The 23,718-nt window shown below is 33.6% G+C and overlaps 1 protein-coding gene across 1 annotated transcript in view; it reads right to left on the bottom strand.

Moving 5' to 3' along the window:
- Positions 1-23,718, bottom strand: part of nenya (RING finger protein nenya) — a 92,513-nt gene that overhangs the window by 42,428 nt on the left and 26,367 nt on the right. Inside the window, exon 3 of the mRNA XM_089095309.1 lies at positions 20,463-20,695. Coding sequence (XP_088951435.1) covers positions 20,463-20,695 — 233 coding nt within the window. The remainder of the gene's footprint in view (positions 1-20,462; positions 20,696-23,718) is intronic.

Genomic DNA, 23,718 nt, shown 5'->3' with positions numbered 1-23,718 from the left:
ATTTAAAATAGTTGGATAATTTCCATTCGTCTTAGTTTTTAACGATGCTCCGTATTTCTAGTTGAAAATGCTTATTTTTTAATTTAATTGGGATGAAAAGTCACAGTCTAACATAAAGAACAAGGTATTTCGGAGGGGGTAGCTCACTTCATATACGGGATAATTTCCATTCGTCTTAGTTTTTAACGATGCTCCTTATTTCTAGTTGAAAATGCTTATTTTTTAATTTAATTGGGATGAAAAGTCAAAGTCTAACATAAAGAACAAGGTATTTCGGAGGGGGTAGCTCACTTCATATACGGGATAATTTCCATTCGTCTTAGTTTTTAACGATGCTCCTTATTTCTAGTTGAAAATGCTTATTTTTTAATTTAATTGGGATGAAAAGTCAAAGTCTAACATAAAGAACAAGGTATTTCGGAGGGGGTAGCTCACTTCATATACGGGATAATTTGCATTCGTCTTAGTTTTTAAGGATGCTCCTTATTTCTGGTTGAAAATGCTTATTTTTAAATTTAATTGGGATGAAAAGTCATAGTCTAACATAAAGAACAAGTTATTTAGTATGGGGTAGCTAACTTCATATACGGGATAATTTGCATTCGTCTTAGTTTTTAACGATGCTCCTTATTTCTGGTTCAAAATGCTTATTTTTTAATTTAATTGGGATGAGAAGTCAAAATCTAACATAAAGAACAAGGTATTTCGTAGGGGGTAGCTCACTTCATATACGGAATAATTTGCATTCGTCTTAGTTTTTAACGATGCTCCTTATTTCTAGTTGAAAATGCTAATTTTTTAATTTAATTGGGATGAAAAGTCGAAGTCTAACATAAAGAACAAGGTATTTCCGAGGGGGTAGCTCACTTCATATACGATATAATTTGTATTCGTCTTAGTTTTTAACGATGCTCCTCATTTCTAGTTGAAAATGCTTATTTTTTAATTTAATTGGGATGAAAAGTCAAAGTCTAACATAAAGAACAATGTATTTCGGAGGGGGTAGCTCACTTCATATACGGGATAATTTTCATTCGTCTTAGTTATTAACAATGCTACTTATGTGTAGTTGAAAATGCTTATTGATTATTTTAAGTGTGATGAATAGTAAAAGTCTTACATAAAAAACAGGGTATTACTGAGGGGGTAGCTAACTTCATGTGGGGAATAGTGTCCATTCTCCTTAGTTCTTAACGATGCTAGACCTATCTGTTGGAACATGATTATTTATTTATTTAGTTGAGATTTAAAGTCAAAGCATAACATAAGTAAAAAGTTATTTCGGAGGGGGTAGCTCATTAACTATAAGGGATAGATTCTATTAGTATTAGTTTTTAAAGATGATCTTTATTTCTAGTTGAAAATGCTTATTTTTTAATTTAATTGGGATGAAGTTTTGGTCTGTATGTGTCTCTTTGGGCTATGTGTGTCTCTTTTTGGACTGTGTATGTCTCTTTCGGCTGTTTGTGTCTCTTTCGGCTGTTTGTGTCTCTTTCGGATGCGGGTATCTCTTTGGTCTGTGGGTCGACTGATAGAAGGATGTATTAGAGAAGTTATAGTGCAGGGCGAGTTGCCTGCAAAAAATCTAAGCTAATAAGAGTTTTTGACCGTAAACTCTAGTTTTTTGCTAGTTTGTAGTTTACACACTAATACCAATATCAGTGACGATTCTATATGAGCTTTCTCAAAGTGGATCAAATTGCTCTCTATACAGTTCATTATAAAAAAACAGTTTGGGACAAGAAAAAAAACCTAAAATAATGTAGTGAAATCATTTTCAACCCTCCGAGCAGGGGGGGGGGTGTTGGGATTGAATCATAGAGAAACAACGAATTTCCTTCTTTTTAAAAATGTGAATCAAATACGTTTCATTCTTTTAACTGGATTGAAATTGAATACAAACGAGCCAATCAGGTGTTACAATCCTTTTGTTTGCTCAAAATTGGACAAAGCAACGACGATTCGGCTAGTTTATTTTGCATGATATTTCTAAAGCCAATTAAGATGAAGAAATGTCTTCAAAGTCAAGGCTATAAGAAAAAAAGTTCTGGATATTTTTGTCAGTTTGTAGTTTACGCACTAATATCGATATCAGTAACGATTCTATTTGAACTTTCTCCAAATTGATCAAATTTGTCTCTAAACGGTTCATGATAAAAAAAATAGTTTGGGAAAAGAAAAAAAAAAACCTAAAATAAAGTCATGAAATCATTTTCAACACTCAGAGCAGGGGAGCGCTGGGATTGAATCATAGAGAAACAACGAATTTTTTTTTTAAATGTGACTCAAAGACGTTTCGTTCTTTTCACTGGTTTGTTTGAAATTGCATACAAACGTGCCAATCAGGTGTTACAATACTTTTGTTTGCTCAAAATTCGACATAGCAACGACAGTTAAGCTAGTTTATTTTGCATGATATTTCTAAAGCCAATTAAGATGAAGAAATGTCTTCAAAGTCAATGCTATAAGAAAAAAAAGTTCCAAATATTTTTGTCAGTTTGTAGTTTACGCACTAATATCAATATCAGTAACGATTCTATTTGAACTTTCTCCAAGTTGATCAAATTGGTCTCTAAACGGTTCAAGATAAAAAAATAGTTTGGGACAAGAAAAAATAAACCTAAAATAATGTCGTGAAATCATTTTCAACACTCAGAGCAGGGGAGCGCTGGGATTGAATCATAGAGAAACAACAAATTTTTTTTTTTTTAAATGTGACTCAAAGACGTTTCGTTCTTTTCACTGGCTTGAAATTGCATACAAACGTGCCAATCAGGTGTTACAATCCTTTTGTTAACTCAAAATTCGACAAATCAACGACGGTTAGGCTAGTTTATTTTGCATGATATTTCTAAAGCCAATTAAGATGAAGTAATGTCTTCAAAGTCAATGCTATAAGAAAAAAAAAGTTCTAGATATTTTTGTCAGTTTGTAGTTTTAGCACTAATATCAATATCAGTAATGATTCTATTTGAACTTTCTCCAAGTTGATCAAAATGGTCTCTAAACGGTACATGATAAAAAAAATAGTTTGGGACAAGAAAAAAAAACCCTAACATAATGTCGTGAAATCGATTTCAACGATCAGAGCAGGGGGCGCTTGGATTGAATCATAGAGAAACAACGAATTTATTTTAAAAAAAAATGTGACTCAAAGACGTTTCGTTCTTTTCACTGGGTTGAAATTGCATACAAAAGAGCCAATCAGGTATTACAATCCTTTTGTTTGCTCAAAATTCGACAAAGCAATGATGGTTAGGCTAAAGTTCTGGATATTTTTGTCAGTTTGTAGTTTACGCACTAATATCAATATCAGTAACGATTCTATTTTTTTTGGTGTAGTTGTTTTTTATTTTTGTTTGTTCGACTTGATAGAAATTCTGAAAACAGTTGGTAGTTGAATTCACCTCATGGAGACACAATATAGAAATTTAATTCAGGAAATTATAAAAATAAAAAAAATGAACAAATTCTTTATTAACATTCGTTATCGATTGAAGTCGTTTTCTAGACAGACAATACAGCAATTTTACAAAATATAAGCATAAGAGTGATTAAATGCTAAATTAACATACATTTCTCGGTTAAAGCCGAAAAAGTTGACAAAATCTAAGTATCAGACAGAATAAATTCATTTTCAAAGTTTTTTTCGGATACATCAGACAACAGTCATAAAATCCAAGTTCTATTCATTTTGGCTTCATGTGTTGTTACGTTGAATTTAGATTAGACTGGTTTTTATTTCTATGGTAGAGACTAGCATATATTTTTAGAGTAGAAAAAAAAATTCTGGTTAGTCTGAAGTTGATTGTGAGTGTTGTATATATAGTGTGTGTGTGTGTGTGTGTGTGTGTGTGTGTATTTTCAACAAAATGACCATCTCAACATATTTATCACATGGGTTTGGGGGGAGGGGCTACTTGCCCTCCAATCTGTTTTCACTCGTAAAAAGTGAACTAGAGCTTTTAATTTCCAATCAAATGGTAGACATTTTTTTTTCAATGTGTCCAAGGCAGAGCAATTTCTTCATAAATTACACTATTTAATGACCCCCGGCGGCGCGCCAAAGGGGGTCATTAAATAGTGAAATTTATCAACAAATTGCTCGGCCTTGGACACATTGAAAAAAAAAATGTCTACCATTTGAATGATAGTTAGGCTAAAGTTCTGGATATTTTTGTTAGTTTGTGGTTTACGCAATAATATCAATATCAGTAACGATTCTATTTTTTTTTGGTGTAGTTGTTTTTTATTTTTGTTTGTTCGACTTGATAGAAATTATTAAACCATTTGGTAGTTGAATTCACCTCATGGAGACACAATACAGAAATTTAATTCAGGAAATTAAAAAAAAAAATTGAACAAATTCTTTATTAACATTCATTATCAATTGAAGTCGTTTCCTAGACAGACAATACAGCAATTTCACAAAATCTAAGTATAAGAGTGATTAAATTCTATATCAACATCCATTTCTCGGATACATCGGAAAAAGTTGACAAGATCTAAGTATCAGAAAGAATAAATTCATTTTCAAATTTTTTTTCGGATACATCAGATAACAGTCATAAAATCCAAGTTCTATTCATTTTGGCTTCATGTGTTGTTACGTTGAATTTAGATTAGACCGGTTTTTATTTATATGGTAGAGACTAGCATATATTTTTAGAGTAGAAAAAAAATTTATGGTTAGTCTGAAGTTGATTGTGAGAGTGTTGTATGTGTGTGTGTGTGTATTTTCAACAAAATGACCATCTCAACATATTTATCACATGGGTTTGGGGGGAGGGGCTACTTGCCCTCCAATCTGTTTTCACTCGTAAAAAGTGAACTAGAGCTTTTAATTTCCAATCAAATGGTAGACATTTTTTTTTCAATGTGTCCAAGGCAGAGCAATTTCTTCATAAATTCCACTATTTAATGACCCCCTTCGGCGCGCCAAAGGGGGTCATTAAATAGTGAAATTTATGAAGAAATTGCTCTGCCTTGGACACATTGAAAAAAATGTCTACCATTTGATTGATGGTTAGGCTAAAGTTCTGGATATTTTTGTCAGTTTGTAGTTTACGCACTAATATCAATATCAGTAACGATTCTATTTTTTTTTTGGTGTAGTTGTTTATTATTTTGGTTTTTTCGACTTGATAGAAATTCTGAAAACAGTTGGTAGTTGAATTCACCTCGTGGAGACACAATATAGAAATTTAATTCAGGAAATTATATATAAAAAAAAATTGAACAAATTCTGTATTAACATTCGTTATCGATTGAAGTCGTTTCCTAGACAGACAATACAGCAATTTTACAAAATCTAAGCATAAGAGTGATTAAATGCTATATCAACATCCATTTCTCAGATATGTTGACAAAATCTAAGTATCAGAAAGAATAAATTCATTTTCAAAGTTTTTTTCGGATACAACAGATAACAGTCATAAAATCCAAGTTCTATTCCTTTTGGCTTCTTGTGTTGTTACGTTGAATTTAGATTAGACCGGTTTTTATTTCTAGGGTAGAGACTATCATATATTTTTAGAGTAGAAAAAAAATTCTGGTTAGTCTGAAGTTGATTGTGAGAGTTTTGTATGTGTGTGTGTGTGTGTCATCAAAAAAAAAAAAATAGAATCGTTACTGATATTGATATTAGTGCGTAAACTACAAACTGACAAAAATATCCAGAACTTTAGCCTAACCATCAATCAAATGGTAGATATTTTTTTTTTCAATGTGTCCAAGGCAGAGCAATTTCTTCATAAAATCCACTATTTAATGACCCCCTTCGGCGCGCCAACAGGGGTCATTAAATAGTGAAATTTATGAAGAAATCGCTCGGCCATGGACACATTGAAAAAAAAAATGTCTACCATTTGATTGATGGTTAGGCTAAAGTTCTGGATATTTTTGTCAGTTTGTAGTTTACGCACTAATATCAATATAAGTAACGATTCTTTTTTTTTTTTTTGGTGTAGTTGTTTTTTATTTTTTTTTGTTCGACTTGATAGAAATTCTGAAAAAAGTTGGTATTTGAATTCACCTCTTGGAGACACAATACATAAATTTAATTCAGGAAATTAAAAAAAAAAAAAATTGAACAAATTCTTTATTAAAATTCGTTATCAATTGAAGTCGTTTCCTAGACAGACAATACAGCAATTTCACAAAATCTAAGCATAAGAGTGATTAAATGCTATATCAATATCCATTTCTCGGATACATCGGAAAAAGTTGACAAGATCTAAGTATCAGAAAGAATAAATTCATTTTCAAATTTTTTTTCGGATACATCAGATAACAGTCATAAAATCCAAGTTCTATTCATTTTGGCTTCATGTGTTGTTACGTTGAATTTAGATTAGACCGGTTTTTATTTATATGGTAGAGACTAGCATATATTTTTAGAGTAGAAAAAAAATTTATGGTTAGTCTGAAGTTGATTGTGAGAGTGTTGTATGTGTGTGTGTGTGTATTTTCAACAAAATGACCATCTCAACATATTTATCACATGGGTTTGGGGGGAGGGGCTACTTGCCCTCCAATCTGTTTTCACTCGTAAAAAGTAAACTAGAGCTATTAATTTCCAATCAAATGATAGACATTTTTTTTTAATGTGTCCAAGGCAGAGCAATTTCTTAATAAATTCCACTATTTAATGACCCCCTGTGGCGCGCCGCAGGGGGTCATTAAATAGTGGAATTTATGAAGAAATTGCTCTGCCTTGGACACATTGAAAAAAAAATGTCTACCATTTGATTGATGGTTAGGCTAAAGTTCTGGATATTTTTGTCAGTTTGTAGTTTACGCACTAATATCAATATCAGTAACGATTCTATTTTTTTTTTGGTGTAGTTGTGTTTTATTTTTGTTTTTTCGACTTGATAGAAATTCTGAAACCAGTTGGTAGTTGAATTCACCTCGTGGAGACACAATACAGAAATTTAATTCAGGAAATTATATATAAAAAAAATTGAACAAATTCTTTATTAACATTCATTATCGATTGAAGTCGCTTCCTAGACAGACAATACAGCAATTTCACAAAATCTAAGTATAAGAGTGATTAAATTCTATATCAACATCCATTTCTCAGATATGTTGACAAAATCTAAGTATCAGAAAGAATAAATTCATTTTCAAAGTTTTTTTCGGATACAACAGATAACAGTCATAAAATCCAAGTTCTATTCCTTTTGGCTTCTTGTGTTGTTACGTTGAATTTAGATTAGACCGGTTTTTATTTCTATGGTAGAGACTATCATATATTTTTAGAGTATAAAAAAAATTCTGTTTTGTCTGAAGTTGATTGTGAGAGTTTTGTATGTGTGTGTGTGTGTGTCATCAAAAAAAAAAAATAGAATCGTTACTGATATTGATATTAGTGCGTAAACTACAAACTGACAAAAATATCCAGAACTTTAGCCTAACCATCAATCAAATGGTAGATATTTTTTTTTTCAATGTGTCCAAGGCAGAGCAATTTCTTCATAAATTTCACTATTTGATGTCCCCCTTTGGCGCGCCAAAAGGGGTCATTAAATAGTGAAATTTATGAAGAAATCGCTCTGCCTTGGACACATTGAAAAAAATGTCTACCATTTGATTGATGGTTAGGCTAAAGTTCTGGATATTTTTGTCAGTTTGTAGTTTACGCAATAATATCAATATCAGTAACGATTCTATTTTTTTTTGGTGTAGTTGTTTTTTATTTTTGTTTGTTCGACTTGATAGAAATTCTGAAAACAGTTGGTAGTTGAATTCACCTCATGGAGACACAATACAGAAATTTAATTCAGGAAATTAATAAAAAAAAATTGAACAAATTCTTTATTAACATTCATTATCAATTGAAGTCGTTTCCTAGACAGACAATACAGCAATTTCACAAAATCTAAGTATAAGAGTGATTAAATTCTATATCAACATCCATTTCTCGGATAAATCGGAAAAAGTTGAGAAGATCTAAGTATCAGAAAGAATAAATTCATTTTCAAATTTTTTTTCGGATACATCAGATAACAGTCATAAAATCCAAGTTCTATTCATTTTGGCTTCATGTGTTGTTACGTTGAATTTAGATTAGACCGGTTTTTATTTATATGGTAGAGACTAGCATATATTTTTAGAGTAGAAAAAAAAATTCTGGTTAGTCTGAAGTTGATTGTGAGTGTTGTATGTGTGTGTGTGTGTGTGTGTTTGTGTATTTTCAACAAAATGACCATCTCAACATTTTTATCCCATGGGTTTGGGAGGAGGGGCTACTTGCCCACCAATTTGTTTTCACTCGTAAAAAGTGAACTAGAGCTTTTAATTTCCAATCAAATGGTAGACATTTTTTTCAATGTGGCCAAGGCAGAGCAATTTCTTCATAAAATCCACTATTTAATGACCCCCGTCGGCGCGCCACAAGGGGTCATTAAATAGTGAAATTTATGAAGAAATCGCTCTGCCTTGGACACATTGAAAAAAAAATGTCTACCATTTGATTGATGGTTAGGCTAAAGTTCTGGATATTTTTGTCAGTTTGTAGTTTACGCAATAATATCAATATCAGTAACGATTCTATTTTTTTTGGTGTAGTTGTGTTTTATTTTTGTTTTTTCGACTTGATAGAAATTCTGAAACCAGTTGGTAGTTGAATTCATCTCTTGGAGACACAATACAGAAATTTAATTCAGGAAATTATATATAAAAAAAATTGAACAAATTCTTTATTAACATTCATTATCGATTGAAGTCGCTTCCTAGACAGACAATACAGCAATTTCACAAAATCTAAGTATAAGAGTGATTAAATTCTATATCAACATCCATTTCTCAGATACATCGGAAAAGTTGACAAAATCTAAGTATCAGAAAGAATAAATTCATTTTCAAAGTTTTTTTCGGATACAACAGATAACAGTCATAAAATCCAAGTTCTATTCATTTTGGCTTCTTGTGTTGTTACGTTGAATTTAGATTAGACCGGTTTTTATTTCTATGGTAGAGACTAGCATATATTTTTAGAGTAGAAAAAAAATTCTGGTTAGTCTGAAGTTGATTGTGAGAGTTTTGTTTGTGTGTGTGTGTGTGTGTCATCAAAAAAATAAACATCTCAACAGAATCGTTACATGAGTATTGATATTAGTGCGCTAAACCTACAAACTGTTTCACTCAAAAAGTGATCCAGAACTTTAGCCTAACTATCAATCAAATGGTAGACATTTTTTTTTTCAATGTGTCCAAGGCAGAGCAATTTCTTCATAAATTTCACTATTTAATGACCCCCTTCGGCGCGCCAAAGGGGGTCATTAAATAGTGGAATTTATGAAGAAATTGCTCTGCCTTGGACACATTGAAAAAAAAATGTCTATCATTTGATTGGAAATTAAAAGCTCTGGATCACTTTTGTACAGTTTGTAGATTACAGCACTAATGATCAAGTATCAGTAACGCTTCTATACTTCATGGTGATAAGTATGTTTATTATTTTGGTTATTTTCGACTTGATAGAAATTCTGACACACAGTTTGTAGTTGACATTCACACTCATGCACACACACACACAGACATTTACATTCAGCACATCATACACACACACACACATTGACACACATTCTTTATTACACATTCATTATCGATTGACAGTCGTTTCACTAGACAGACACATACAGCACATTTCACACACATCTACAGCACACACAGCGACTACACACTACATCACACATCACACATCACACACACATCGACACACACACACACACACAGCACACACTACACACACACACAGCACACACACACACACACACACACACACACACACACACACATCACACACACACACACACACACACACACACACACACACACACACACACACACACACACACACACACACACACACACACACACACACACACACACACACACACACACACACACACACACACACACACACACACACACACACACACACACACACACACACACACACACACACACACACACACACACACACACACACACACACACACACACACACACACACACACACACACACACACACACACACACACACACACACACACACACACACACACACACACACACACACACACACACACACACACACACACACACACACACACACACACACACACACACACACACACACACACACACACACACACACACACACACACACACACACACACACACACACACACACACACACACACACACACACACACACACACACACACACACACACACACACACACACACACACACACACACACACCCACAACCCCAAAAAAAAAATCCCAATATCTCTCAATCTCATTATCTGACTCACACACTCTCAAACTCACTCACTCATACACACATACACTCACACATACAAACATATACGCATACATAAACAAACACATACACACATACACACACACACACACACACACATACACACACATACACACATACACACACACACACAGACAAACATACATACACACATACACACATACACACGGATGTTGATATAGAATTTAATCACTCTTATACTTAGATTTTGTGAAATTGCTGTATTGTCTGTCTAGGAAACGACTTCAATCGATAATGAATGTTAATAAAGAATTTGTTCAATTTTTTTTTATATAATTTCCTGAATTAAATTTCTGTATTGTGTCTCCATGAGGTGAATTAAACTACCAACTGTTTTCAGAATTTCTATCAAGTCGAACAAACAAAAATAAAAAACAACTACACCAAAAAAAATAGAATCGTTACTGATATTGATATTAGTACGTAAACTACAAACTGACAAAAATATCCAGAACTTTAGCCTAGCCATCATTGCTTTGTCGAATTTTGAGCAAACAAAAGGATTGTAACACCTGATTGGCTCGTTTGTATGCAATTTCAACCCAGTGAAAAGAACGAAACGTCTTTGAGTCACATTAAAAAAAAAATCGTTGTTTCTCTATGATTCAATCCCAGCGCTCCCCTGCTCTGAGTGTTGAAAATGATTTCACGACATTATTTTAGGTTTTTTTCTTGTTCGCAATTTTTTTTTTATCATGAACGGTTTAGAGACCAATTTGATCAATTTGGAGAAAGTTCAATTAGAATCGGTACTGATATTGATATTAGTGCGTAACTACAAATTGACAAAAATATCTAGAACTTTTTTTTCTTATAGCCTTGACAGTCAAGATGTTACTTCATCTGAACTGGCTCAATAAATTTCAAGAAAAATAAACTAGCCTAACCGTCGTTGCTTTGTCGAATTTTGAGCAAACAAAAGGATTGTAACACCTGATCGTAGAATCGTTACTGATATTGATATTAGTGCGTAAACTACAAACTGGCAAAAAACTAGAGTTTACGGTCAAAACCCTTATTAGCTTAGATTTTTCTCTAGCAACTCGCCCTCCATTATGACTTCGCTAATACATCCTTCTGCCAATCAACCCACAGCCCAAAGAGATACCCACAGTCCAAAGAGACACAAACAGTCCAAAGAGACATACACAGTCCAAAAAGACCCAAACAGCCCAAAGAGACACACATAGCCCAAAGAGACACATACAGACCAAAACTTCATCCCAATTAAATTAAAAAATAAGTATTTTCAACTAGAAATAAGGAGCATCGTTAAAAACTAAGACGAATGGAAATTATCCCGTATATGAAGTGAGCTACCCCTCCGAAATACCTTGTTCTTTATGTTAGACTTTGACTTTTCATCCCAATTAAATTAAAAAATAAGCACTTTCAACTAGAAATAAGGAGCATCGTAAAAAACTAAGACGAATGCAAATTATCCCGTATATGAAGTGAGCTGCCCCCTCCGAAATACCTTGTTCTTTATGTTAGACTTTGACTTTTCATCACAATTAAATTAAAAAAAAAGAATTTTAAACTAGAAATAAGGAGCATCGTTAAAAACTAAGACGAATGGAAATTATCCCGTATATGAAGTGAGCTGCCCCCCCCCCCCCCGAAATACCTTGTTCTTTATGTTAGACTTTGACTTTTCATCCCAATTAAATTAAAAAATAAGCATTTTCAACTAGAAATACGGAGCATCGTTAAAAACTAAGACGAATGGAAATTATCCAACTATTTTAAATTGACAACACTGTCCAAACATCACTTGTGTATTATACAGAACCCAATTAACCCATCTCAAAACATGTTTGACCACATTATACCTTGTCTAGCAGCTCGGCCCATCGTACAGCACTATAAGTACTCTAAGAGATCCTTCTGCTATCACCCGACCACTTATATATTATACAGAACCCATCGAGGAAGTAAAGATATTCTTTATTGTAATTCTTTTCTTGGCATCTATATCCCTCTTAGTATTAAATTCTTCGTATAGTATAACATTAAATTATTTTAAATTAACAACGCTGTCCGAACATCACTTGTGTATTATACAGTACACAATCATCCCAGCTCACAAAAAACACTTTTCAGCCATTTCTTGTTAAAATTTTTTATTTCAAGTCAATCCTAAATAGTATCAAATTCGCAAATCCTACACTCCAATTCGCAAATCCCATTACCCCTTTTTAAATGTCAGTCAAACAATTCTGATTGTAGCATCCAATTTTTTAATAGCAAACTGCATACTCTCAAGACATGTTAGACCACATTATACCTTGTCTAGCAGCTCGGCCCATCGTACAGCACTATAAGTACTCAAAGAGATCCTTCTGCCTTCATCCCACCACTTATGTATTATATGGGACACATCGAAGAAGTTAATCTATGCGTTATTACAGTTCTTTTCTTGTCATCAACACCCCTCTTAGTATTAACTTCTTCGTATAGTATAACTTTAAACTATTTTAAATTGATAACACTTTCCAAACATCACTTGTGTATTAAACAATACATATAGACGTATTCACAAATGCTAAACCGTTTTTCTTTATCATAAAAAAAAAATGCCAATTGCCAAAAAAAAATTCTTTTGTCAAGGTGAATTAAATCACACATTTTCATCCATTGTTTTCTTAATCCTGATAAGACGCATGCCAATGTTGTCTGGAAATTGTCACTCTTGCTTGTCTATGTCAAACTGTGTGAGGGAGTTCTGACTCTCTTTGAAAAGGTGTAGAGGCGTACGCAAATAGCATGGGAATTCCTAGGGGCGCAAGCAAAGTATAACCTAGGACTCTACTCTTACGCTTTTTTTCATGGTTCAGCGTGGCAACAAGGTGAAACTTTATACATCGGTAAGAATAGACCTAAGATGGAGCCAGGGGGGCAAACAATGTTTTATTTTGATGTCCTTGATACTCTAAGGAATTCAGGACACTCACGCTCACTTTTTTTGGTTCAAGAATATCCCTGAAAAGAATTCTCTGAGAGTCCCCTAAAATACAGCAATGCTCAGTTATGAACCTATGATTTACGGCAATCCCTATTTAATAGCCCCGTACGTATCCAACTCAATTTCGCACTTTTTTTTATTAATTAAAAAAACATATTTGAAGTTTGATATGTTTCGTTTCAAGGTGAAAAAAATAAAATAAACTAGGAAGCACCAGGAATACACAGAAAAAGATAGGAAGAATTTGAGAATCAGAAAGCTGCTCAATTTTTTTTAAATATTAAAAAACATGCAGTGCTTATCACCCTCTCTCTATTAAAAAAAAAATCCTGACCACCAAGGAATACTACTTGACTGCAATAAAATAGGCTAGCGTAATTCTAAAAAATTATAAAAAAATAAAACTACATTTTTCACACATACTTAGGTAGGAAAATTCCAAAAACGAGGTTTAAAAACAAAGGTCAATACAGAAATGTTCCAACTATAGTAATACTTAAAATAATAAATAAAATAATAATAATCAAGAAAACCTACTATAATTAGAAACAAGATTACTGTCTATGAATAGAAAGCACGCAACTTTGGAAATACACAAGTTAGCTGTTTTGATACAAGAGGAAATTTACTTAATTTTAAAATTCGGTAATTTCTGGGATATAAATTTGTTTGCCTTGAATATCAAGGTCGTATCCAGGATGGGTGTTCACGGGAGGGTGCTATTTTTTTAGGAAGGGGGTACAAAATATTCAAAAAACGCATCAAAAATATGTTTATATGCATTTTTGTTACTTTTTTACGAGTTGGACAATAATTTCAGGGGGGAGGGGGTTTAAACCCCCTTACCCCTCCCCTGGATACGGCCTTGTTGAATAGTAACGTCTACATTAAAACACTATGAAAAAGGTCTCGGCTGGATAACTTACTTGCAGCAGAACAAGGGGTTTTCCACGTCACCTGGCATCTCAAATTTAGGCATTTTGTGGAAAATGTTTAACCGTAAGCTATCGAGACTCACAGCGGCTGCGACTGACCACCACCATGAGCTAAAGGATTGGCGACATCAGGATTCGAACCCTCGTCCCGAAGGACGTAGAACTGCAAGTCCAGCGTGCCATCCACTCGCATAGGATGGTTTACTTACTGGCTGCCTTTGTCTACGGAGAGAAGCTGCGGCTAGTTACCGGAGGGCTCATTGGTTCAACTTCCACCGACGGCATTTTTTTCGAGCATTCTTTCTTTTATTTCTATAAATTGCTTCTTGGGTGTATGCTCCCCCCCTCCCCTCCGCATGAAAGGGACTTTTATGCCAGGAAAAGGAAATCTAGACTGAGTGCTGTTGAGTACTTGCATTTCTCAATGATGCCATATAATCTTCCTATATTAGTATTCCCTTCGCATGTCGGTATAATCTTTGAGTTCTTTCAATAACAAAGAAAATTATTCAATATTCCTTGTGCATTCTGATATGATCCCAGTCAATTAATAACACTGTGTTATTATTTCCTTGTATATCTATCTTTTTTTACATTATTTTGTTAACTAAGAAAATTATTTAGTATTCATGGTGCATTCTAAGTTTATTTTTCTTTTTAAATGACACAGAAGATCTCAATTTAGAATAAAATTGCCCGGCTTCTTAGCAATATATTTGCATTGGAAATATAGAACGTGAAAAAACAAAATTGATATTAACCAATTATATTTAATAAGTACCAAGACCAAGGTGAGTCCCCTTTTAGCTTCCGTCGTAAGAGGGCGGCTCAACTTTGTCTTTTTTAATTTCAGTTTATATTGGTCGTTTATTTTCTGTGTTTTGAAGGTTAGTCCTTTATTTTTCTTACTATTATTTAGCATTCAAGAAGACCCAACGGAGATACTTGCAAAAATATCAACTTGTTATTTCTCTGTTTTTCCCTTTTTACCCCTGGATCCATCTTGGGTCTATTTAAACCCGGAAACCGTAATTTCTAAGATTTTTTTTTGTTTGGGGGGAGGGGGGGGTATTTCAAAAACATAGTTTTAGGGCAGCACTGCATCTGTGTCAGCGTTGTCACGCTGAACGGTAAAAATAAATAAGCCAAAACTAATTACTTAAATTTGACGCAAATTTCGTCGGTAAAAATTCAAACAATCAAAATATGTTAATTCCCAAAGAGAAATTCTGTCTAACATGGAGTATATAATCGAGAATGGGTATATAATCTTTTACTCCTGAATCCATTTTGGGTCTATTTATACCTGAAAACCGTAATTTCTAAGATTTTTCTTTTGCGTATTTCAAAAATATTAAGTTTAAGGGCAGCACTACATCTTTGTCAGCATTGCCACGTTGAACCGTAAAAATAAATAAGCCAAAATTAATTATTTAAATTTGGCGCAACTTTTCGTCCCAAAGAGAACCACTACTTCTTAAACTCTTTGATGCCATATTTCTTTAGTTTTGGTTTTGCTGATATGTCACCCATGTTCGTTTTCATTAACTTTTTTTCAATCTGACGGTTTCTACTTTTACTGCCACTGGCTTACTGCATATGGACGTCTTTTCATTGAAATTTCTCATTTAGTTTTAATTTTTTAAAGATATACATTGTTGTGTATGTTTTCATTTAATCAATTCAAACAATCAAATTTAATTTTAACTGTCTTGGCACTTTAAGGTAATTAAGAAAAAGACCTGCGTCTCAAATTAGATTTCAAAACACTGCCATGAAAAGATATAAGCCAGTATTGTAATAAAAGAGTGAGGTACTTGTATGATTTAGCCCCTACCTCTCAAGTTGTTCATTCATTGACGCATTATAGAACAGTTTTTTTTTTCGTTAGTTTCTTTCAGCGTAGCAGGAGACAAGACAAAGAGAATTGACAGAATAGATGGAAAATATATATAATTTGGCCTATATATTTACACATTGGGGAGGGGGTAAAGTATTTGGACATTTTGAAGTTAGAAAACAATTCTTACTTCATAATATGCAGAATAATTGTACCTAACACAATTTGCATGCGGACCCGCGACACTTTACCCCCCCCGCCTCTAATGTGCAAATGTATAACCCGAATTTCTTTCTAAAGTATTCTGTTTATATCTATATTAGTTATATTTCATTCGGATTGAGCGTCAGAGAAACATATTAGAAGAATATATGGTAGGGGTTATACAATACAAGTACCAAGAGTGATTTTACTGCATAGACATTAATAAACATTTAATTAAAATTAGATTCCATGAGAAAATAGTTGTTCAATGAGTCCTTTTGCCTTAAGTACAATCCATTATAATGATCTTGGAGGATACTAATCAATTTCACTCTAAAAAGAGGCTGAAAAATTGACATAGGCCTACTTGCACACAGAGAGGATGAGAGAGAAGGCCGCCTGTCCCACTAGTTTTTCCCAAAGTGCCCCCTATCCCTATTAGACGAACCATTCTTCACTTAACGGCTTATTGAGTCAAAGAGAGACTGATAATTACAGATGTGGAAGCTAAAGTTTAGTGGCAATAAATTTTTGAAATTCCAAATTTGAAGAAGCCCGACGATTTACTGACATACGCTTATACTTTGAAAGTTATCCAGGATTTTTTTCGGGGGGGGGGCACAAAAGAAATTTTCGGAATTTACAGAAAAATGTAAAAAGGCAACAAAAATGTGTTTATGTTCGTTTTTGTTACATTTTTACGAGTCAGATAAACATTTTTGGAGGAGGAGGGGGGTTCAAGCCCCCTAAACCCTCCCCCTGGATACGACCTTGCTGCAAATACCTATGCTAAGTAATATGTGACCAAATAGTTGTTAGTTTCTATCAATTTACGCAGGGCAAAATAATATAAAGAAGGGGCGGTGACTTTTCTTAAAGGCTGCAACAAATACGGGGTTTGGATCATTTGACTAATAGGAATAATAATATTAATAATTTAATTGAAAGACTTATTTGGCAAAATAAAGAAATTGATCCATATAACATTAAAAGCATTAGAAAACATGCATTTCAAAATTGAACAAATACGAATTTAACAGGAAAACGTACTAATTAAAATTTGCTCAGAACCAAGGCCGTATCGGGGGGGTTTGGGGGTCTGACCCCCCCCCCAAAAAAATGTTTGTCCGACACGTAAAACATAACTTAAATAAATACAAACAAATTTTTGATGCATTTTTTAAAGTTTTTTTGTAACCCCCCCCTCCGAAAAAAATTCTTTTGCACCCCCCCCCTCCCCGAAAAAATCCTGGATACGGCCCTGCTCAGAACTAACAAAAGAAATAATGTAACCTTTTGTAAAATTATCAAATGCAAATATGTAACTAGGAGAAGTTGATAATAAAATGGATGGAAGCTACTCATCCCCCTCCCTGAATAGTGATCCCTGGATCGACAAAAGCTTACTGCATCGAAATGTAATATTACCCTGGTGCCTTACCAGGATAGTGACATAAGGGACAAGCATACTATACCCCTACTCCCTTTACTTTCATTTCCAATGAAATGTTCCGAAGATTGGTGGACAGTTACACCGCATCTTTAGCCCAGCGTCGCCAGGGTAAATTTCAGCCATGTTGAATCCTTTTCTGAGGCATTTGGACATTGAATTTATCAAGTTGGGATATTGTTAAAAAAGAATTTGTTTGTTATATTACAAATATGGTGCACTTTTGCTATAGAATTGGTGGTTTCGGTCTATCTTCACTTTTATGGCTGTTATCATATACCAGACATCTGGCGGCACTGCTGTAACCACAAACGCACTTAAATAGTAGATACATTCAGCTTAAAATTACATATTACCGGAGAATACATATTATAAAAGCTAGCATGCACATTACAAAATAAATTTCAGCAAATAAATTTTTTAAAATTATTAAATTATAATATTTTAATAAAATTATATTAATTTTTTAAAAATCAAACGAAGACTAAGGATTATTAAATCATTCAAGAAAATACTATAAACTAAACTTCCTAGCTCCTTAGCGGTATATTTGGGTCAAGAATGGACAGCAAGGAATTGAGAAAAGTCTGGAGCTAAAAAAGAACAAGAGGAAGGAAATACCTAATTGCCAAGATTCTTTAGTAATTTGCAGCAATACAAATACTGAAAAATGTTGGGACAAGATATATATATATATATATATATATATATATATATATATATATATATATATATATATATATATATATATATATATATATATATATATATATATATATATATATATATATATATATATATATATATATACTACTACTACTCACAACTCACCGAAGCACCAAGCCGCCTGAGGCCAACACAGTTACGCACGTTCCTCCTCCATCCCAATCTGTTCAAAGCCTCCCTTTTTACACCCTCCCTTAAAGTTCCCATTTCCTTTAAATCTTTCTTTATGACGTCCTCCCACCCCAGACGAGGACGACCTGCCTTCCGTTTAGCCCTAGACGGTTGGCCGAAAAGAACAATCTTCGGCAATCTGTCACCCTTCATCCACACAACGTGCCCTAGCCACCTCAACCTTTCATTCATTATAGCCCTAGAGAGCGGTATTGAACCACATTTTTCGTATAGCCTATTGTTTGAAATACGGTCAGTCAACCGGGTACCCAGAACCATTCTGCATAAAACAAATAAATTGAAATGATATTTAAACACAAGATATTTTTTGCACGGCAAAGAAATAAATATATATATATATATATATATATATATATATATATATATATATATATATATATATATATATATATATATATATATATATATATATATATATATATATATATATATATATATATATATATATATATATATATATATATATATATATATATATATATATATATATATATATATATATATATATATATATATATATATATATATATATATATATATAGAAATATACAAACTGGCCACCAGCGCCGCATATTCATCCCATATTCGGATTTAATTTACAAATTAAGCAAAAAAAAAAAAAAACACACTGAAAGTAAGGAGCAACGTTGAAACTTAAAACGAACAGAAATTATTCCGTATATGAGAGAGACTACCCCCTCCCACTCTTTACGCCAAAGTTTGACCTTTTTTCCCAATCCTTTAAGAACAACTCCTGAAACACGACTCGTTCAAATCTTTTTTAAAAATAGTAAAAAACTTTTCCATTTTTCCAATTTAATATTTATTTAGAAATATTAAGCCTTGGATAAGCGATTGCCCCTGAACATTATTAGTAACGCCCGAGATAAGGCTTTGAGGAAACAGTCTCGTCAAAATCTGTCAACAAACTATCAGCTAGAAAAATTCGATTACCTAAAGTCATCCAGGGTTACCAGGTTTGAACCCCCTCAAAATTTTTGTCCGACTCATACAAGAATAACATAATCCATACAAACGAACATTTGTTGCGTTTTGTAAAGTTTATTTTTGTACCTACAGCCCCCCCCCCCCCGAACAAAAATCCTGGATACGGCCATGCCTAAGATCGTAATCATTAAACTTCATAACAGAGAATACGGAAAATTCCACCAGCCCCTCTATCAAAATCTTGTAAAACACCCTTTCTAATATCTTCATTTTACAAGATTGAAAAAATTCTTGCCCCCCCCCCCTATATTTTCGTGAAACGGTGCCGCTTTTCAAACAAGAATCATGAAATAAAATTTTGCGACTAAAACAGTCTAATCAAGCATGGGCTTCATCTTAGAATTTTGCTTAGAATAAAAGGTGACGTTCAGCTTCTCCGTAAAGAAAAGACGCTTATAGATCGCTTAAAATTTAATCATGAAGTGTCTAGTAATATAACGCAGTGGAGTCAATTGGGGAGGGGAAGAGGATGGGGTGAATTCCCCCCAAGATCTTGAAAAAATTATTTTTGGGAGATCTTCATTGAAATATAGCTTTTATCGTGTTTTCTTAAAAAAAAAAAAAAACCCCTCCACATATTGAAAATATATTTTTGAGCCCCCTATATTTCCATAAATTGACGCCACCGATCTAACGTCTTTCGTATAGATGTTAAATATTACATAGCAGATTTCTTTGAAACACTGTTAACAGGTTTCTGCAGTCTGTTATCCCCGGCTGGGCACAAATTTCGACAATATAGAATAGGCTAAAAGTTACGGCACATCTAAGAAAAGAGGGTACCTCTGAAGTATTTCCTTATCCTTACTCAGTTCGGCTATATGCCCTTGCACCTTTTTGTATTCTTCATAGACAGATCTCATTTTTTCCATTTGCATTGAATGAGCCTTCGTGAGTCGTGTTCTGTGTTTTCTTTGAAACTCCACGATTTTGCCAGCTTTGCTTACGGCAACAGTGATCAGTGAAGAAAGCACTTCCACCGGCTCCTTGAAAAAATCAGCAATTTCGGGGGGCATCTAGAAGTAACAGAGTTAGCCCTACAACACATACTATCTACCTTTGATGACGGAAGCATCAAGTTACATAATACTATCTTACCCGTCGCACGTTGCTGCGATTTCATAAGAAAGGATATTCAAGGACACCCACCTCCTGAAAAGCTCCCCATTATCGCACTTTTAAACTTAATGTATTTGAAAAATTCCCCCGCGGACAATTCTCCACCCAGAAAACTTTTCTCTTTGGAAAACTCCTCCTCCATGGACAATCCCCCCCCCCCAAAAATTAACGACAATAATATTTTCAAATTTAGAAGTATTTGGACAATTAAATTAGGATCAATAGCTCCCGCTTTACCATCTCAACGCCATCCATTCCAAGTATTTTTGCTCAGGGATGTCTAATTTCAGTCAGTGTGAAAGTATTTGAAAGATTAAGAAGACCCTGGGGGTGGGGGATTTTATACCTAATACCTTCGCAAGAGTGTACTAAACAACTTCTCAGTTTCTTGCAATGGGATGAACAGTGTAGTAATGCATACAGGACAAAAAGCAAGACATATATTTGAACTTATTTATATGAATTTACTTTTAGTTAGGGTTGCCTATTACAGAATGGCGAAAGTAGTCCACAAGTCTCATTTGCATAGCACCTAAGTGTCACTATTTGGAGTACGCATGCGTACTGTTAGTGACTTGCGCATGTATGGTGAGTAGTAGAAATTATACCAGAACAGTCAAAATTCAACCCACAAAGATCATAAAATTCTCATTTTACACGACAAAGAGTGATTTTCATTGGCTATCAGTGACACTTTGACTAAAGGTATAAAATAACATTTGTAAATAACTTCGGCAGCGGACAAAGCCTCTGACTAGTTGAAAGTGAAGTGAGCATTTTCATTCAATCTAAGACCCTTTCACATCCTTCTGGATTGAATTCGGCCCTTCTGGTACAGTTTTGAATACTGCCATACACGCGCATGTGTATTGACAGTGCGCAAGTACACTGGTCCAAAATAGTGATACTTATGTGCTCCATTTTTAAATGACCGTGATACTTATGGACCATTTTCACCACTTTGTATTAAGTACATTAAGACATGGATTCAGTTTCGAAACTAATTGTCTGCCAATTTATGAGAATAAAAAAGGTTCAGAACCCAAGGTTACCTGCCTGAGATTTACGGAGAAGGATTCGGATTTGGGCCATTCTCTGGTGTAGGCACTTTTCTACTTGAAGAGGTTCAATTTTTGATGGAGGGGAAGATAGGCTACTTCGCGGGATAATACCCTCTCGGTCATCTCTATATATTGTTAGTAGGAAACCTGGTATTAAAGGGGAAGGGGGAAATGTCAAAAAGAGTGGAGTTTTATTAGTATTGCTGTTATTATATCTGTATTTTATTCTTAACATGGCTCTGATAAGAAATGTTCAATACAAATAAGTGTTATTATTATTTTGGTAGTATTGTATTGTGAATTTGCTGGGCCCAGGAAGCCTCCATTGACCCACTCTTGCTGAAAAATTGAAAAAAATAAATTAATAATAGAAAATAAATTAAAAGTATTAATATTAAGATTAAATAAAAATAAAATAAAAATTATTGTTAAAAAAAATTATATAAAATTATAACAAAGTTAATAAAATTGTAAAAATACCACTAAAAAATATTATTGTTACTTATAAATAGAAATGGTACTTGTTAATAATACGGAATACACCCAAGAATTAAAGATAGGTTGATCCTAATGGAACATAATCTTCATTTAACCTTTAGTTTACACGATAATATAATTTAGGCTACATATTTGCACATTAGAGGGATGGGGTGGGGTGGGGAAGGGGGTTAAATTAACCAAACCTAATCTAACCTATCCCCCTTAATGTGCAAATATATAGCCCGAATTACACAAGTCCAATGCATTTTGTCTAAGTCCAATGGACTGCATCATCCGTTACTTGTTTTTGTAGCTACGAAACCAGTTTTCTGACATATAACCTAAGCGCAATTCTTGAGTATGTTCCGTACTATTAACAAGTACGATAGAAATAACGACTATCTTTTCTTATTGACAAGGGAAACTCACTTAACCTATTATATCTTATTTACTTTTCGCTGAAAGTCATGTCTGCCCTAACGACAAAATATTACTATAGCCTGTCCAAAACGGCTTTTTCAGTTCCCTTAACAAGTCGTCAATTTGAACTATGTCAGCTAAATTTTTCAAAGTTATTCAAGAAAAATATCTCATCAAGCTTATGGTACTTTATAGCGCTTTTCCTAATTCATAGAAACCTTCAAAATCTTTTAAATTGATTTTGATAAAGAAGCATAAATGTGGCTTCTGTTAAAGAATAAAAATAGCAAAAATGATAATATTTACAAAAATTTAGAATAGAAGTTATTTCAAAGGACTTAGTTTTTGGTTCATTTTTTTACATCCAACCCTCAACTTATACATACAGTTCATCTATTTTAACGCGTATCGACGGAAACTTAAACTTTAGTCCTGTTTTGTTGAATCGAAATAAAAAAATTTCCAGATTTTTAAATTTGTTTCGCTTATGAATATAAGAAAAGCAATAACAGAAAGTTGTTCCCAATTTAAACCCTAATGCATTTGAGAGTAAATACCAAGATAAGGATTGAGAAATATTTTAGTCTTCCTAAATATATCCCTAGGGTATTTTTAGGGAGACAAACCTCCATTCAAAATCTCCCCAAGTGAATGTATCACTTGAGTTTTCAAAGATTATTCAAGACAGACATATTTTTGAGTTAAGGCTAGCCAAACGGGCGATATAACCAGATCTATTATAAAAACCCGTTATAGTTTCCATTAGCAACTAGCAGCAGAACCCGTCGGATGACAGGCATAAAACGTATACTCTCTTGTGAGGAGTAAAAACTAACTAAATCTACTTTTTAAATGGGGAAATAATCCCTTCATTTACCCGTTGTATGAAGTCACATGATTGTTTTCGGAGTTAGTAATTGACCAGGACTTACGAACATTTCCACTTATATGCGTAGATT

The sequence above is a fragment of the Artemia sp. Qi Xiang Cuo genome, chromosome 10 (assembly GCF_049724085.1).
Source record: "Artemia sp. Qi Xiang Cuo chromosome 10, ASM4972408v1, whole genome shotgun sequence".
Taxonomy (NCBI): Eukaryota; Metazoa; Arthropoda; class Branchiopoda; order Anostraca; family Artemiidae; genus Artemia; species Artemia sp. Qi Xiang Cuo.
This window is presented reverse-complemented; position numbering and strand designations above follow the sequence as displayed.